Consider the following 17,571-nt stretch of genomic DNA (forward strand, 5'->3'; position numbering starts at 1 on the left):
ATATATTTACTAGAGTTACAACAACTGAAAGAGGAACTGACAAAAAAGGGGGGAAAAAAACACACCTAATAGTGGTAGGCCCCTAATGAACTAAAAGTGGTGACAGAAATGAGAAATGATGGAGTACCTGTTTGGCCGGGGTTGTAGATTGGTTTATCAGTCTGAATGAATGTCAGTGGGTTGTAGGATTTAAACATAACTCTTCTTTTCTCCGTCATCTCAAAACTTTCACCTTTAACATCTACTCTGATCTGCTGCACTGATTCACCCTCAACCTGTGGAGCCTGTAGAGATCACATTATATGTTGAGCTATTTTCCATTTACAGACATATTAAATGGTAATGAAAGAAAAAAACTGACAGTAACTGACCTTAAACTGAGAGCATTGGTGAAATTCTTCCTCCACTGTCTCCTGTAGAAGTGTTCTGTTCTGGTTGTCATGAACCAGATAAACGGTCATTTGCAGAGTCTCATTAGGCTTCAGAAGACTCGTACACAGTGTAGCCTCAGATCCAGACTCTATCACTGCAGGAAACGTCACCATGAAATACCTAAAGACAAAAAGCAGTTACTGACAATTCAGAGATTTCAACTGAAGCATTACTGAAAGAGTCAGTTAAGTAAAGGAACCCTCTGTACACAAATCAGGGCAAAACTGAGTGAACAACTAAATACATTCATTCATCATCTTATGATGTTTTTACTTCGTGTTCATCCAGCTGATATACACAGATAAGCCACAACATCACAACCGTCGTCTCCTCATTTCCACACTTCAAGCAAAAGTTTACCACACAGGCGCACTTTATAGTTTCACAATTACAGACTGTGGTCCATCTGTTTCTCTATACATTTTGATAACCCCTTTCACCCTGTTCTACCCCCACAGGATCACCACAGTGCAGGTATTATTTGGGTAGGTGATCATTCGCAGAACTACAGTGATAGTGTGTGTTGCACTGACAGGAGTGGATCAGACACAGCAGTGCTACATGGTTTCTGCTCTGTAAACACCATCATAACATTAGTAATAATATTTGTAGTCAGGTTGGAGACGAGGGGTGTGACCTTGATAGGGTGTGTTCCTTCATACAGTCACACTGTGAATCAGTGACATTGGTTTAATGACCAATGAAACCAACCACTGTATCCATTAAGAAAATCCCATTCACTGTCACTGTCTCTTCCAGGTCCCTTTCTCCTTGCCCTTCCAATCCACTGTCCAGTCCTGTGTCCCATTCCTTGTCCAGTTCCACGTCCAGTCCTCTGTATTTAGTCCTTCCTTTTTTCCTTTTCCTGGCCCCTTTGCCCCAACTCCTACTACAGATTTGGTTCCTTCCATTTGTGGTTCATTTTCATACCTCTGGAGCTGGTCAGGTTCTGCATTTTTGTACTTTTTTTGATTTGATTTATATTGTTAGTTGTTTTTGTAAGGAAGTAAATTTTATTTTTATAGCATTTTTAAAACAAAAATGATTTACAATAAAATACAGTCCTCTTAGCAATAAGAGTAAGAAAATTGATAACAATCCTATGAAAATAATATAATTAATTACAGTAATTATTTCATTTGTCTTTTGTCTGTGCTTACTATAATGAAGTTGTGATGAATGTTATTACTGAGAAGCTAGAAAGCTTTGAACAGATGATCTAAGTGTCTATGCGCTATTGACTGGGGACAACAGTTTGTAAATGTTCTGTAGGGACACAATACTGGTTTGCACAGCTGTGGGAGGTGTGGCCATGCAGAGTAACATGTACAGAACTTTCACAGTTAATGTAACCATAATGCACAGATGTATAAGCTACCCATGCCATGATCAGTAATACACCCCTGTAACATGACAGACCTTGACTTTTTAACTTTATGCTGGTAACAACCTGGATTTTCTTCTTTGACCTAGAGAACTCAAGGTCCATTATTTCCACAAAGATTCATCAGATCACGGAACACATTTCCAGTATGTGGAGTGCCGTCTGAATGATTGAAGATATGTTGTGGTTTTCAGCCTTTTCCTTTATTCAGAGGTAGTCAGGTTGCTGTGAATCTTTTGATGATAGTTTATTCTACATTCGAGGGTGAATTGCTCATAGAATGACATTGTTCTGAAACCAATTATTCACTGACACATTTTTTGACAAAGTGGTTAATCTCGACCTTTCCTTACTTATAAAGAACTAGGCTTGATGCTCCTTTTACACTCACGCATGACTGCATCACCTATTTATGCACCTATTAGATTTTTTATAACCATAACACTCATTCTCTTAAATTGAACTGTTTCTATGTTTTTGGAACTTGTTAAAGGCATTTCAGATGGACCATACATATTTATGAAAAACAATGATGTTGATAAGGTAAAACATAAATGATCTTTTCTTTGTACTGTTTCGTTTAAATACAAGTCAAAAGGGATTTACATATTACTGTTTTCTGTTTTTATTTGTGTTTCACATGCACAAACAGGTGACATTTCAGTTTTTAGTATTAGCTAAATATAGTGATGAGCTTTTTACACCCTACCAGACTTCCCTGTCCTCAGTAGTGCAGAGAGCATTTCTGAAACTTTAAATTCTAAGCTTTAAGAAAATGACAATATTAGCATAATGGCATTATAATTAGCATAATATTAAAAGTAGTTACATTTTCATAAAGGACAAAGGGGCATCATGCTCAGTTTAGAGCTAGTTTATGCAATTTTATCATCTTCTCCATACAATGAGATCATTTTACAAAATTGACATAAATATAAATAATATAAACTTCATATCAAGATTGTGCCTACTTCACTGAAATGAAAGAAAGTACTTGAATATGACCAGTCATGAAGTTACTGCATAAATAAATGCAATGTTGACATTACATATTTTTACTTTTTGGCTTTGGAAATTAGTAGAAATCTACTGGGGTATCAGGTGCCTTTAACAGTCTCCCCAGGCACATCATTTGGTGCGTTATATTTTAAATATCTTCACAGAAATTGATGATGTTCAGCAGGGTATTGGGAGATAACAACAGTTTCTAAGCAGTGGTTGGAGAACAGAGGCAGGGTTTGGAATTGGAATTTTTCACCACCAGACATCTGTTTTGATTACTCACGGTCCTGAGGTTTGTCCATGCACAGAGAGAAAGTGGAAGGAGGCTAACAGTAGCACTTCTCGTACGAGAAACCCACGGGCCACCATGATGATGTCTGGTCACCAACACCAACACTTGTTGCTTCTTCTCTTTTTATCGTTACTGTCCCTTTGCTGCTGTAACACTGAGAATTTCCCCCGTTGTGGGATTAATAAAGGATTATTTTATCTTACCAGGTTAGGAAGCTTGACTGCCTTTTTAAAAGGTCGTTCAGCCCACAGGACATTTGGAGTTATCATCTCATCAATGATTAATCTGGTTAAGCAATATATTTAGGCTACACTGAAAACTGATAGCCTGAGCAAACTATTCAAATCAGAGGCGTTTTTCAGAGGCCAGCATGGGGGGTGGGGGGTGGCGGGGGTGACTGGATAATGAAGAAAATCACACAAAATGGCAAGAAATGGATGATCATAAATCAGCAGCTCTGCAGAGAAAAGAAAACAAGAAAGAGCTCACTTTAGCACTTTAGCTGTTTCTCAAACATTATTCTCATCTGAGTTTCTGTTATTTTCATTAAAGCCCCCCAACCCCCATCTTCTGTGGGTCCCACTACTAAAGTTTGCCCCTCCATGTACAAGTGTAGCTCTGCCACTGGTCCAAATCTACTGTTTTTTCAGGCATTATTTACCATTTGATGCAAAGTCTGTCCTTTCAACAGCCATCTAAGCAACTCTGCCAGGCAGTTATTCCCAGTCATTCAAGACCAGAACCGTATCTCTTTGACTAGGAAAATCCTATAAACCACAAACTAAAAGCGCAATTAACATTTCAAAAACACATTTGAAACCACTGGTGAAATCTACCAAAAACAACATAAACAGTGTGTAGAGTTTGGCTGCAATAACACACAGAAGCAATTTCAGCTTGTTGTGGCTTCTGTGAATGCACATATCTCAACAACAAAGGAGTGCTTCCCCCCTTTGCAACTTCACCAGCAAGCCGATTCACTCTTTTGTTTGGAGGACGGGACTTTCCCCATAAATAGGCATCATGTTGAACATTTCCTGTGTCCTCCTTCATAATGTCTCTAATACTCTAATATAACTTTCTCCCTCTTTTAATAATACTCAAGCTTATGAAAGTTACTGACAATTCCATAAGCAATATACTGTGTGTCAGTTTAAGCATTCAATACTATTCATAGCCAGTGAAGCATGATCATTATGTTAAGCTATGGCTCATGACTGATTAAAACCCAAAATAATGTTTGAACACAACCGAATTACATCAGTAAAATATAAGAAATTGTGCTATGTCTGCATTTGTTGACAGTCATATACACTATATTGCCAAACGTATTCACTCACCCATGAAAATCATTGAATTTCCAATGACCAATCACTTCCATGGCCACAGGTGTATAAAACTAAGCACCTAGGCCTGCAGACTGCCTCTATAAACATTTATGAAAGAATGGGACACTCTCAGAAGCTCAGTGAATTCCAGCATGGTACTATGATAGGATGCCACCTGTGCAAGTCAAGTCCAGTTGTGAAATTTCCTCACTACTAAATATTCCACAGTCAACTGTCAGTGGGATTATAACAAAATAAAAGCAATTGGAAACGACAGCAACCATGAAGTGGTAGGCCACGTAAAATGACAGAGCGTGGTCAGCAGATGCTGAGGCGCATAGTGTGCAGAGGTCACCAACTTCCTGCACAGTCAATCACTACAGATGTCCAAACTTCATGTGGCCTTCAAATTAGCTGAAGAACAGCGTAGAGAGCTTCATGGAATGGGTTTCCATGGCCAAGCTGCTGCATCCAAGCCGCAATGCAAAGCATTGAATGCAGTGGTGTAAAGCACCACCACTGGACTCTAGAGCAGTGAAGATGTGTTCTCTGGAGTGACAAATCATGCTTCTCCGTTTGGCTATCTGATGGATGAGTCTGGATGAGTTTGGTGGTTGCCAGGAGAACAGTAGTTGTCTGACTGCATTGTGCCGAGCTTGATGGAAGGGGGATTATGGTGTGGGCTCATTTTTCAGGAGTTGGGCTTGGCCTCTTAGTTCCATGAAAGGAACTCTTAATGCCTCACCTAACCAAGAAATTTTGGACCATTGTCATGCTCCCAACTTTGTGGGAACAGTTTGGGGATGGCCCCTTCCTGTTCCAGCATGACTGCACACCAGTGCACAAAGCAAGCTCCATACATGGATGAATGAGTTTGGTGTGGAAGAACTTGACTGGCCTGCACAGAATCCTGAACTCAACCTGATAGAACACCTTTGGGATGAATTAGACCTCACAAATGCGCTTCTTTATTCCCATAAAGACACTCCTAAACCTTGTGGAAAGCCTTCCCAAAAGAGTTGTTATTATTATTATTATTACACATCTCTAATTATATTATACATCGCAAGCTGTGTTTATTTTCTGGGGTAATATGAGTATTTGGTCACATCTAATTTACCGCTTTCAGTTTTTTTTGTATTTTACAGACAGAACATTTTTCCTCCTGGAATGTCATATCCTGTAGGGTTTTGATCTAATATCACTGTATAAATGTGCGGAAGGATGTGATCTTCTGAGATCCAGGATTAATATGTACTGAATGACCACTCTAACTGTGTGGGCTGAAATGAACTCAGGTCATTATTTGAGTTTTTGTTCAAGAATGTCAAATTTGCCCTTTTACTCACATCATTTACAGGAACTCTCCCTCTTTGACTGATTACTTACGTAAGGTTACTGACCTGTGTCATCTGCACAAATGTCAAACAAACATCTCTCTCTGGCACCATGAGTGATCAGAGATCAATTGCCTGCTCATAAGTGAAAGGGAACTGATGTATTGTAGGTCTGCAGCCTTAATGTTTCATTCATATGACTGGGTTTCAGTTAAAAGGCTACTAAGTAATGCAACCTTTCAATTTCTATTCATGATCATGTGGATCATGTTTATCAATGTCTGCATTTATTCTATAAAACACCAAATCATAAGAGCAGATCTTGATACCAAAAGGTTCCACGTGGCAATTTTGTCAAAAATTAGTCTGTATTTTTTTTAAATAAAAGGTTCCTCCTTGAAAATCACTTGCTAAGTCAGAGTTATAAGGTTATATCTGCAGTGCAGTCAGTGAAGCTAATGAATTTCAGGGAACCACTCAAAATTCTCTTTCACTCATGTCATCAAGCTTAGATGATGGCCGAAAGTGGCCAGGTAAAAACAGTATAAATAGCATAAACAAGATTAATGTATGTTTTCCATTACATATGAAATACCAGTAGGTTTTATTCACATTCACATTCAATTGTAGACAGATGTCAGTTTCTATGCAGGATATGAAGTGGAATAGACTGCTGTTTAAGTACTAAAATACTAGTACTACATTAGCTACAGTTAGCTAAGGGAAACGTTTAATGATTTGAAATACAAATCATATCATAATTCAGAATAATGTTGTTTATTATAAGTTACTTTACTTTTAACTCAGATTTAATGTGCTGTTCTGCAAACAAGATGACTAAAAATCATGCTAACCTACTGTTTCAAAAAATTCAATAAAGTTACAGGTTCAGGCTTAAATAAGTACATTTGATTTATGGATACTTTCTATTTTTTAATGATGCAGCTAGTAAAGTTAACTCAAACAGCTCAATAATTTTCAATAATTTCAATTGAGCTCACAGTGCTCTACTTTTTCGAGTTCTGTTTAATCTTCTAGTTAGTTTAACTTGAATCAGCCATAACTTTACAGCCTACAATTACAGACTGTAGTCCATCCGTTTCTCTGCATATTTTTTTTTAGTCCTTTTTAACCCCAATTTTAAAGGGTCAGGACCCCTACAGGACCTCAGAGCAGGTAATATTTTGGTGGTGGATCATTCTCAGCACTGAAGTTACACTGACATGGTGGTGGTGGTGTGTTAGTGTGTGTTGTGCAGGTACGAGTGGATCAGACACGGAGGTGCTGCTGAAGTTGTTGAACACATCCAGCCATTAAAGAACAGTGTGACATGCATTCTGCGAAGGAGCGGAACTTCATCTCCCAGAGTGCTAGGGGAGACCACATGATCAATCATGTGATAGGGGACTCGGCCTTTGAAAACTCCAAACCCCAAGATTCTCAGACAGGTCACATGGTTTCCCCATGCACCTATCAGCGCTCTCAGTCGCCGGATTATTGAACTCTTCACCTGATGCTCATCCCCTGCTAATATTTAAGCAGGGACTCAGGTTGAGAACTTCGCAAAGTATTGTTTAGACAATCACTGAGCGTTCCCTGATTCTGCTATTCTGTAGATTTTGTGTATCGAACCTTGGACGTATTTTCCCGTGTATGATTTGTGTTTTTGCCCCTTGGATACTGTTGCCCTGTTTCGGATGGTTTCATGTTATCGATTACTGGACTGGATATTATACTGTGAGTTGTGTTTTACCCTTTGGACTGAGTGGAAGATTAAAGTCTTCGCACTTCATCTACGAGCGTCTGCCAATCTGTCTGACCGTCACAGAATACTTCGCCACTATGCAGACGGCAGAGAAGGACGCTATCCAAAAGGCGCTCTCGGAGCAGGGACAACTCTTGGGACAACATCAGCTTGTTCTCTCAGGAGTAACACGGCCTTTGGAATCCCTGAGTAATCAACAGTCGGAACAGCAAGCTCAGCTGGTGCAGCTTGTGAATAGCATCAAAGAAATGTCCAGTCACTTCCGCGCCACAAATCTGACTGATCAGACGGCGGTGCTCACACATACTTCCCCAGCCGCTGCTACTCCACTAACTACATCCCGGTTAGTAAGCCCGATAAATTTTCAGGCGATCCGGATCAGTGTAGAGCTTTCCTGTTACAATGCTCAGTGTTTTTTGATAATTCACCCGTCGCTACAGACCAAGCAAAAATATCGTTTGTGGTATCAAGACTAGCTGGTAAAGCATTAGACTGGGCTACTGCTAGCTGGTCCTCGTTTAGTTACTGGACCTATGCACAATTTTTAAAAGAATTCAGACTCGTTTTTGATCACCCCTATGAGGGAAAAGTTAGTGGAGAACGTTTAGCCCAGTTACGACAGGGATCACATTCTGTGGTAGAATACTCCTTAGAGTTCAGAACTCTCGCTGCCAGCAGTGGCTGGAATGAAGCTGCCCTTTTGGTGACATTTAGGCAAGGACTGAAACCAGAAATCCTTAATGAACTTGTTAGCAGGGATGAAGATTTAAGTTTGGATCAGTTAATATCGTTGGCAATAAAGCTAGATCACTTATTGAACTCCCGTAAGAAGAAAGTTTCAGGAACCCCAAAAGCACATCTCACCATCTCCACCCCTGGAAAGCACGCAGAGTTCACTTTGCGTGCTAATGTGGTGAGTATACCCACAAAGGGGTTGGTCTCCAAATCTGTTCTACTACCGGTGCGGTTGTGCCTTCACCATAATGATATTATCGTTTCAGGATTGATCGACTCAGGAGCTGAGGGGAATTTCATCAATACTTGGATTGTGAAGAAGCTACAGATCCCTGTATAAAACCTACAACAGACCCTTAAAGTTACTGCTTTGGATGGCGATCCTGTGGGGCCTAGCCCCATCACCCAGGCCACTATCCCCATCAAAACGCAAGTCAGTGCCCTCCATTCTGAAAACCTATCGTTTCTCATATTGGAGCAATCAGATTTTGAAGTGATTTTGGGACTTCCATGGTTGGAGAAACACAATCCTACAATTTCCTGGACAGAGCGTACTGTAACAAAATGGTCAGACTATTGTGTGCAAAATTGTATTGGTATGCCGTCCCTTTCTCTCAGGTCCACAACCATTGAAAGCCCTGATTCGAATTCTACGTTTAGTATTCCTTCTGAATATCTGGATTTAAAGGAAGTGTTCGAAAAGAAAAAAGCCACCCAACTGCCACCCCACAGACCTTATGATTGTGCCATTGAACTGGTTTCAGAACCAACACTGCCCAAAGCCAGAATATATCCCCTAACGCAGGAAGAACAAAAAGCTCTGGATGTGTATATCAATGAAGCTCTGAAACAAGGTTTCATCAGACCTTCCACCTCCCCGATAGCCTCAAGTTTCTTCTTCATCAAGAAGAAAGATGGGGGCTTAAGGCCCTGTATAGACTACCGAGCACTCAATCAGATCTCTAAGGCCTACCCATACCCTTTGCCTTTAGTTCCAGTAGCACTAGAACAGCTCCAAGATACGCAGTACTTTACCAAACTTGACCTCCGGAGTGCGTATAATTTGGTAAGGGTGAAAGAAAGTGATGAATGGAAGACTGCCTTTGTGACCACTAGGGGGCACTATGAATATTTGGTTATGCCTTTCGGACTCTCTGTCGCCCCCTCTGTCTTCCAGACGTTCATAAATGATGTCCTTAGAGACATGTTAGGTAAATTCGTGATAGCATACCTTGATAATATTTTGGTATATTCTCCCTCCTGGGAAACCCATGTATCCCACATCAGAGAGGTATTGAAAAGATTGTTGAAAAATAACTTGTTCCTAAAAGGAGAGAAGTGTGAATTTAATTTGCGTTCGGTCACGTTTCTGGGGTATATTATTAGTCCACAAGGAATTGTTATGGACGATCACAAGGTTGAAGCAGTATTAGATTGGCCACAACCCAAGTCTGTAAAGGAGTTGCAGAAGTTTTCGGGATTCTCCAATTTTTATCGTAGGTTTATTAGAAATTTTAGTACTATCGCAGCCCCTCTGACCTCTTTGCTAAAAGGAAATCCCAAGAAATTAGCCTGGAATGAGGATGCAGAAAAGGCATTCCAAAACCTTAAAAAGGCCTTTACTAATGCCCCGGTGTTAACACATCCGGATCCAGAACAGCCATTTGTGGTAGAAGTAGATGCTTCAGAAACAGGAGTAGGGGCTATTCTATCGCAGAGGACCGGGTCTCCAATGAAGTTACACCCCATTGCGTTCTATTCCCATAAGATGTCCCCAACGGAGACGGGATTACGGAATCGGGGATCGAGAATTATTAGCCATTAAACTAGCACTGGAAGAATGGCAACACTGGCTAGAAGGTGCCAATCATCCATTCACGGTGTTAACTAACCATAAGAATTTAGAATATCTTAGGACAGCCAAGAGATTGAATGCACGACAGGCTAGGTGGTCTTTGTTTTTCTCACGTTTCCAATTTAGCATAACCTATAGACCGGGGACCCGCAACACAAAAGCCGATGCTCTGTCTCGGAAGTTTTCCACTGGAGGTATTCTGGACCCTGAAAAACGGTCACATCCGATTCTTCCCCCAGAAGTTAGAATCTCATCCATTCGTTGGAGGATAGATGAAGAGATTGAGGAGGCCCTATCACAGGTTACTATACCTGAGCAGTGTCTCCCAGAGAAACTATATGTTCCCCCATCTTTCCGAGCAGAGCTCATCACATGGGCACACTCCTCTTTGACATCAGGGCACCCAGGTGAGACTCGGACACAGCAACTCTTGGTCAATAGATATTGGTGGGAAACCATGCTCCAAGACATTCACACCTTTGTGGCATCGTGCTCCATTTGTGCTCAATGTAAAACACCAAACACGTTACCAGCAGGTAAACTGTTACCCCTACCGATCCCTAACAGACCATGGTCGCACATAGCTCTGGATTTTGTGACAGACTTGCCCAGATCGCAGAATTTTACCACTATTATGACAGTGGTAGACCGATTTTCTAAAGGAGTAAGGTTTATACCCTTTGAAGCCCTTCCTAGTGCCTTTCAAACTGCTGAAACTTTATTCCAGTTAGTGTTCCGGTTTTACGGGATCCCTGAAAACATAGTCTCCGATAGAGGACCACAGTTCACGTCTAAGGTATGGACTGCATTCTTTGAACACTTGGGGGTTTCACTTAGTCTAACCTCGGGTTACCATCCGGAATCCAACGGACAATGTGAACGGGTCAACCAGGAGCTGGGGAAATTCCTAAGGCTCTTCTGTCTAGACAACCCAGTAGACTGGTCAAGGTATTTACTCTGGGCGGAAATGGCACAGAACTCCTTAATCAGTTCTGCTACAGGTTTAACGCCTTTCCAGTGTATTTTAGGCTATCAGCCACCTGTCGCACCATGGACCGGAACCCGAACGGATGTTCCAGCAGTGGACAAGTGGATGAAGAGAAGTGAACAAGTCTGGGAGCAGACACATCAAAGAATAGAAGGAGCCATCCGCCGACATAAGGAACAATCAGACAAGCATCGAGGGCCAACTCCTACATACGAACCAGGGGATCGGGTGTCGTTGGCCACCAAGAACTTGCGACTAACTGAGGGAAGTTGTCGCAAGCTGTCTTCCAAATATATAGGTCCTTATAAAGTAGTCAAGAAAATTAAAGAAGTTACCTACAAATTAGATCTACCCTCACTGTCTCGTATGTCTAACTCCTTCCATGTCTCTCTTCTCAAGCCTGTGGTTACAGGTCCATTAGACGAGGAGACGCCAGACGCCACACCCCCGCCACCGGAGTGGATAGAAGGAGAGCCAGTGTACGTGGTTCGGAGACTGCTGGATTCACGCAGGCGTGGCGGACTTTTACAGTACCTCGTTGACTGGGAGGCCTACGGCCCAGAAGAAAGGACCTGGGTGCCGGCCCGAGACGTGCTGGACCCGGGCCTCGTCAGGGACTTTCACAATCGGCGTCCAGACAGGCCGGCACCCCGTCAACGAGGTCGCCCACGTGGGGGGTTCTCTTGTTCACTGCCTGCCCGTTTGCGGTCCAGGAGGGATGGTTCGGGGTTACTCCGATGCTCCGGTGATTCTGGTTTGGTTCCTGTTCCGGGGTCCGGTGGTGGTGGGAATGGTCGTCCTGGTCATCCCCGTCTTCAGGTCCGCCCGGACTCTTTGGGGGGGGGGGGTGCTGTCATGCATTCTGCGAAGGAGTGGAGCCCAGAGTGCTAGGGGAGACCACATGATCGATCACGTGATAGGGGACTCGGCCTTTGAAAACTCCAAACCCCAAGATTCTCAGACAGGTCACGTGGTTTCCCCATGCACCCATCAGCGCTCTCAGTCGCCGGATTATTGAACTCTTCACCTGATGCTCATCCCCTGCTAATATTTAAGCAGGGACTCAGGTTGAGAACTTCGCAAAGTATTGTTTAGACAATCACTGAGCGTTCCCTGATTCTGCTATTCTGTAGATTTTGTGTATCGAACCTTGGACGTATTTTCCCGTGTATGATTTGTGTTTTTGCCCCTTGGATACTGTTGCCCTGTTTCGGATGGTTTCATGTTATCGATTACTGGACTGGATATTATACTGTGAGTTGTGTTTTACCCTTTGGACTGAGTGGAAGATTAAAGTCTTCGCACTTTATCTGCGAGCGTCTGCCAATCTGTCTGACCGTCACACAGTGTGCAAGGGTGTTAAGAAAGTATGCAGAGAAGCAGGTGGATTGCATTCTGTAATTGTACACCTATACAGCAAGTGGAGCTGATAAACTGGACAATGAGTATATAAACAAGGAGTAGAAATAAGGCAGTTTCAGTGTTGTGGCTGATCAGTGTACATACTGCATTCTACTTTTAAAGAACTGCTTCACTATTAAACTTTGTGAATTGTTTACGTGTGTGTGTGTGTGTGTGTGTGTGTGTGTGTGTGTGTGTGTGTGTGTGTAAAACTCATTTCACAGACGTTCCAACAGAAAGAATTTCTCTCTAGAATTTCCCTCAGATAATGAGAAAATGATCACTATTCATGTTGTTAAAACAGTGAGCTTTATTTGGCTTTCTTGTTAAACACTTTTGCTACTTCTCTGGTTCAAAGCCCTTGATTTATTCTACCATACTGTGAAATCATTGTGCACAAATTTGACCTCTGTTGTGTTTAAAAAGCCTTGAGCTGACTGTCACTCAACTTTTTAAGGTACGTTGTATATTTCAGCACATAGACTACCCGTTAAAACTGTTTATAGCAACATCACGTGTTGCGTCAAATTCATATTTCTTTCAACATAAAAGAAAAACAATCATTTAATTGAAGATAAAATCAAATCTGAGTAAAACAAGCAACCAAGTCTTCTCTGTGTCTCGTGCTGTGAAGCTGCAGGTCTGAAAGCTCACACACAGGGGGAGGAGTACTCTGTCTCAGACTGGTCACCTGAATGAAAGATGTATTAAATTTCAGAAGCAATACAACCACAGTCATAGTGTAAGAATCACATAGCCTAGGGAAATCTTACTTGTTTGGTAGTAGTCATAGACTTTGATCACAGCTGGTTTGAGGTTCTTGACTGGAAGCACCTGTTTAATACGTAGCTCATAATTTATAGGAGAATTCCTTGGGACCTGTTGAGCACAAACCAAAAATGCTCCATCATTTGCTGTTTGGACAGTTTTTGGTCCAATTCATTGTAAAATTTAGCCTTTTTGTGTCAATGTGAAAATGAAAGATGGTCTTCCATTATCAATGATTATGAATATGAAAGAAGGTTTTTTATTGGCGATTTATCAATGATTACGAGTTTTAAAACCTAGAAGGTTCTGTGTTACAGAAATTTCCTATGACATGTCAAGATGAGATTTTTTTCACAAACTCATTTAACAGAATCATATCTTAATTTAGGAATTACATCTTACAGAATCTTATTTTAAGTAAGGAAATTGTAAATTACAGAATCGATACACGTTCAGCTGAAACGTAAATACATAATCAAAACAATATCAAATGTAAGTTAGTTAGACAGCTACCATTACCGTGTCACGATTGGCCCCTCCCAGTCCTGTCCATGTGCGTTTGTTTTGGTATCTGTAGTCCTGCCCCTCGTTTTCTAACTCCGCCCTTGATTTTTTTGCACCTGCCCCACGTTTTCCCTGTGTACTTAAGCCCTGTGTTTGGCCCGGTGCTGGTCTTTGTTTGAATCTCTGTGTTTGAAGTGTTCGATTCTTGTTTGAGGCTCTGTTCCTTTTTGTCCTTACTGTCCTCCAATCTCTACGTGTTGGCTATATGACCCTGGACTGTCTTGACTATGACCCTGGATTTGCCCTTAATAAATCTAGCTTATCTCAGCATATGCGTCTGCCTCATCGCTCCTCGTTACATACCGATATATAAAGTAGCAAAACAAAACTAAAGTCTGAGAAATTGGAAGTTAGAACACTGTGACGAAGTCCCTGTTCTGTTTAACTGGGTGTTGCTGCTCCCAAAATTCCACCCAAAGTCTTTAGCTGCCTTGCATAACGTTATTCCTCCTAAAAAATAGCCACGTGTTCAGTTCTGTCTCTTCATTATTCACCCTCATCACTGTAATATTTTAACTTGGTTTTGCATCACCATTAACCCACCCAGACAATGAAACAGGGGAGAACGCACCTGCATGTCCAGGATCATCATCATGCTAGGTATTGTGAACTTGTGATGCTGCCTGGCACAGCTGCTTAAAATTGATTAAAAACTAAGCTAAACTAAGTTAAGCCACTGCTGGGGTTTATCCTAAAGTTAGGACCTTATTTCAGAAATGTAGTCTAGCTAGGACATTTCTGTAATACTGTTTTTATTTATCTGGATTTAGGATAAGATTATGAACTTATGGGCTATTATTCTGTAATAGCTACTGTCTTAAATCTCCATCAGTAGCTGTCTCCTAAACTAATACACATCTACCTTTATGTGCATATCTTTGGTTGTTTGGTAACAGACATAATTATTTACCAAACTGATTCGAGTTTATTTAGGATTTCTTAACTCAAGATAAGATGTGTAAGATATAATTCTTAAATTAAGAGAAGATTTGCTTCTGCATTATAAACTTGTGAAAAAGCTTAACTTGGCCTGTCAGATCTGAAATTAAATGAATGAAAGATGACTCATCTCTATCCAAAGCTTGCAACATATACACACTTGCGAAAAGATTCAGCATGAAACTTTATACATTTTTTTGCCGCTCTACTCCCAACTACAAAGTCCCAACTGAAGTGGAAATATCAGAGCCAACCTATGAGGAGCCTGGCCACTTCCTAAAACAGGACTACTGGGGATGAATGGACATAAATGGCTAAAAACAGAAGGGTTTTTTTTTTTTTTTAATAAAATAAATTATAAAATAAAAAAGCGGAAGGTTAAAATAGTTTCTAATAATTTGCCCTGAACTTTTCTTTAATTTTAGAAAGTAGAAGGATGTATTGCACTAAAAGCTAAGAAATGCCACTTGTATGTTTCTTTTTTTCTAAAGCAAACTGGTTTTGGGCTTCAAGACTACTGCAGCATTATTACTACTAGGTGCTGCTTGGTTGAAGAACAAAGCAGCCCATTGGCTATTCATGTTCATTGATGTCATTTACGTAGAAGAGGCATCAAGTTCAAAACCGTTCAAAAGTGTAACAGCAGTGTTAAAGTATTTTATGCCCTTTAGTACTCATGAAATTATATTCTTTTACATTAAAAATGTTTAAACATTTATAAACTATGATTTTACTCAAATGTTCTATATGAACTGGACTCACTTGGGAGCTCCCTCTAGCGTTTGAGAAACCTGGAATACATCGCAGAGGGGTAATTCTCCTCCCTACAAGCTCTCTGGAAATATCACTGTACACATTAGTTAGCAAATGACCTGCACTACAGACTGTACCTACCTCTGGGTGTGTATAGAACACTAGGTGGAACAAACTGTAATCTGCACTAATCACTACTGTCTTTTCAAAATAAATAAAAAGCCTTGTGCATCTGGGAGTTGTTGCTTTTTTCCTGTACTGAACTTATACCAGACACTGGTGTCCAAACTGTGATGTGAACCAAACCTTGACTTGTGTGTACTGTTACACCCCTGCTCTGTATGAATGTCCACAATAACTGAGGAGTTTCTCACCTCTTTCATATACATGATAACATGGTCATCTTTGGAATCGACCCGTTCCACAAGTAGGCGGTTTTTTAGCTGAAAGAACAAAATAATTATTACTTCTATAATAATTATAAAAATAATTACTTATCTGCAATGATTTATTAAACATTCGAAAAGCAGATTTAGAAGTAATAATTACTGCATATGTTTAACAAACTTCCAGGACTACTTACATCACTGGGATCTGCTGTGAATCCTGATAAGACTTTTATATCCACTATGACCATGTTAGTGCTGTTTAGAGCCCCATTATATCTGTAAACAAATACATAAATAAAACACTGTTAGGTGGTTAGTTACTCGCTACATTATTGTTATATATTGTTATTACTGTTTCTACAATATAAACATTATAAGACCATATTCAGTTATTGATCTAAGAATTCTGCACATATCAAATTTAGCTCAGATGCCAGACTGCTACAGGCAATTACTGGAGGTTGGAGCTGTCTTTTAGACATGTTGCCATGCTCAACTGAACTGTAATTATTTATTATTATAATGTAATTATTCTGTCTTTGACTAAAATCATTTTCTTTCCATCATGTAAAGTTATCATCCCCAGCATTAAGTTTAAACCATTTTTGTCTTTTATTAAAAAATGCACTCTTACGTGACTATGAAGTTGATGGACAGGGAGTATCCAAATGATTTGGTACAATTTCCATCGGTTTTAGCCTCGATGCTCAATGTCTTGTTTTCAGTAGGTGTGGGGATATTGTAGAAAAGTGCCGCCTGCATTTGAGAGCAAAAAGAGACCAAACCAAAAACACTGAATAAACATAGTGTCTCTTAACCCCTTTAATGGCCAGGCCCCACTCGCAGACTGAGTTTCATTATACAATTCTATAACCAAAGAATAGCTTGACAAGTTTGCACTGAGATCCCTGCAGCTACTGAATAATAAGCCTAAGTATGTAATAAGCCTGAGATTTTAAGGGGTTAAAGCTGCATAATGTAGCTCATGTTTTATATTTGTAATTAACTACAAAGAGGCCTGCAAAAGAAACATTTGTTATAAAAAAAAATAAAAGTTTTGCTTGGCTTGAGTTTTTAATATATATGACCTAATTTGCATGTGGATTGTTTGGCTCGTGCTTTACAATTTGCATAGCACTGTTATTTCAGAGGTTCATGAACAGCTCTCATTGTGGTCTGTAGTCAGCTTTAAAATCCAAAAGTGTGAATATTGTTATCAGCCAGTTACATGAAACCAAGGGTGGCCAACCAGATTTTCTGGGGTAGTCAGTCCCACCCTAATTCCCCCTCTTCACCACTGCATACTAGACACACTGACCTGCACAGACACGCAGGTGGAGCCTTTCACTGAAATGCTGTATTTGCCAGGAACGTCCTGTAGTGGTCTCTCCTGGTACAATAGCTTGTTGTCCTGATTCACATCAAAGTCATGACTCTCTTTATCTGACTTCACAGTTACTGTGCTGGAGCCATCAGAGCTGAACACTTTGGTGGAGTACAGAGCCAGAGCCTGGAGGGCCACCACCGTGTCCTGATCCAAACACAAAAACAAAAAGGAATTACACATTTACAGCTCTTTTATTATATTATACATTTACAGCTCTTTTATTATATTATACATTTACATTTTTATGTATAT

The 17,571-nt window shown here is 40.5% G+C and overlaps 2 protein-coding genes across 2 annotated transcripts in view; both read right to left on the reverse strand.

Annotated features, from left to right (window-relative positions):
* The window catches only part of LOC108416863 (alpha-2-macroglobulin-like), a 41,471-nt gene extending 38,176 nt beyond the window's left edge, over positions 1-3,295 (reverse strand). The window contains exons 1-3 of the mRNA XM_037546377.1: positions 3,102-3,295; positions 372-552; positions 128-284 (exon numbers count right to left, since the gene is read on the reverse strand). Coding sequence (XP_037402274.1) covers positions 128-284; positions 372-552; positions 3,102-3,187 — 424 coding nt within the window. The 5' untranslated portion in view covers positions 3,188-3,295. The remainder of the gene's footprint in view (positions 1-127; positions 285-371; positions 553-3,101) is intronic.
* Positions 3,296-12,805: 9,510 nt separating this feature from the next.
* LOC108411098 (alpha-2-macroglobulin-like) overlaps positions 12,806-17,571 on the reverse strand; it is a 42,280-nt gene continuing 37,514 nt past the window's right edge. Inside the window, exons 29-34 of the mRNA XM_037546709.1 lie at positions 17,251-17,463; positions 16,567-16,688; positions 16,127-16,208; positions 15,918-15,986; positions 13,293-13,398; positions 12,806-13,210 (exon numbers count right to left, since the gene is read on the reverse strand). Of these exons, the coding sequence (XP_037402606.1) occupies positions 13,170-13,210; positions 13,293-13,398; positions 15,918-15,986; positions 16,127-16,208; positions 16,567-16,688; positions 17,251-17,463 (633 nt within the window). The 3' untranslated portion in view covers positions 12,806-13,169. The remainder of the gene's footprint in view (positions 13,211-13,292; positions 13,399-15,917; positions 15,987-16,126; positions 16,209-16,566; positions 16,689-17,250; positions 17,464-17,571) is intronic.

The sequence above is a fragment of the Pygocentrus nattereri genome, chromosome 17 (assembly GCF_015220715.1).
Source record: "Pygocentrus nattereri isolate fPygNat1 chromosome 17, fPygNat1.pri, whole genome shotgun sequence".
NCBI lineage: Eukaryota > Metazoa > Chordata > Actinopteri > Characiformes > Serrasalmidae > Pygocentrus > Pygocentrus nattereri.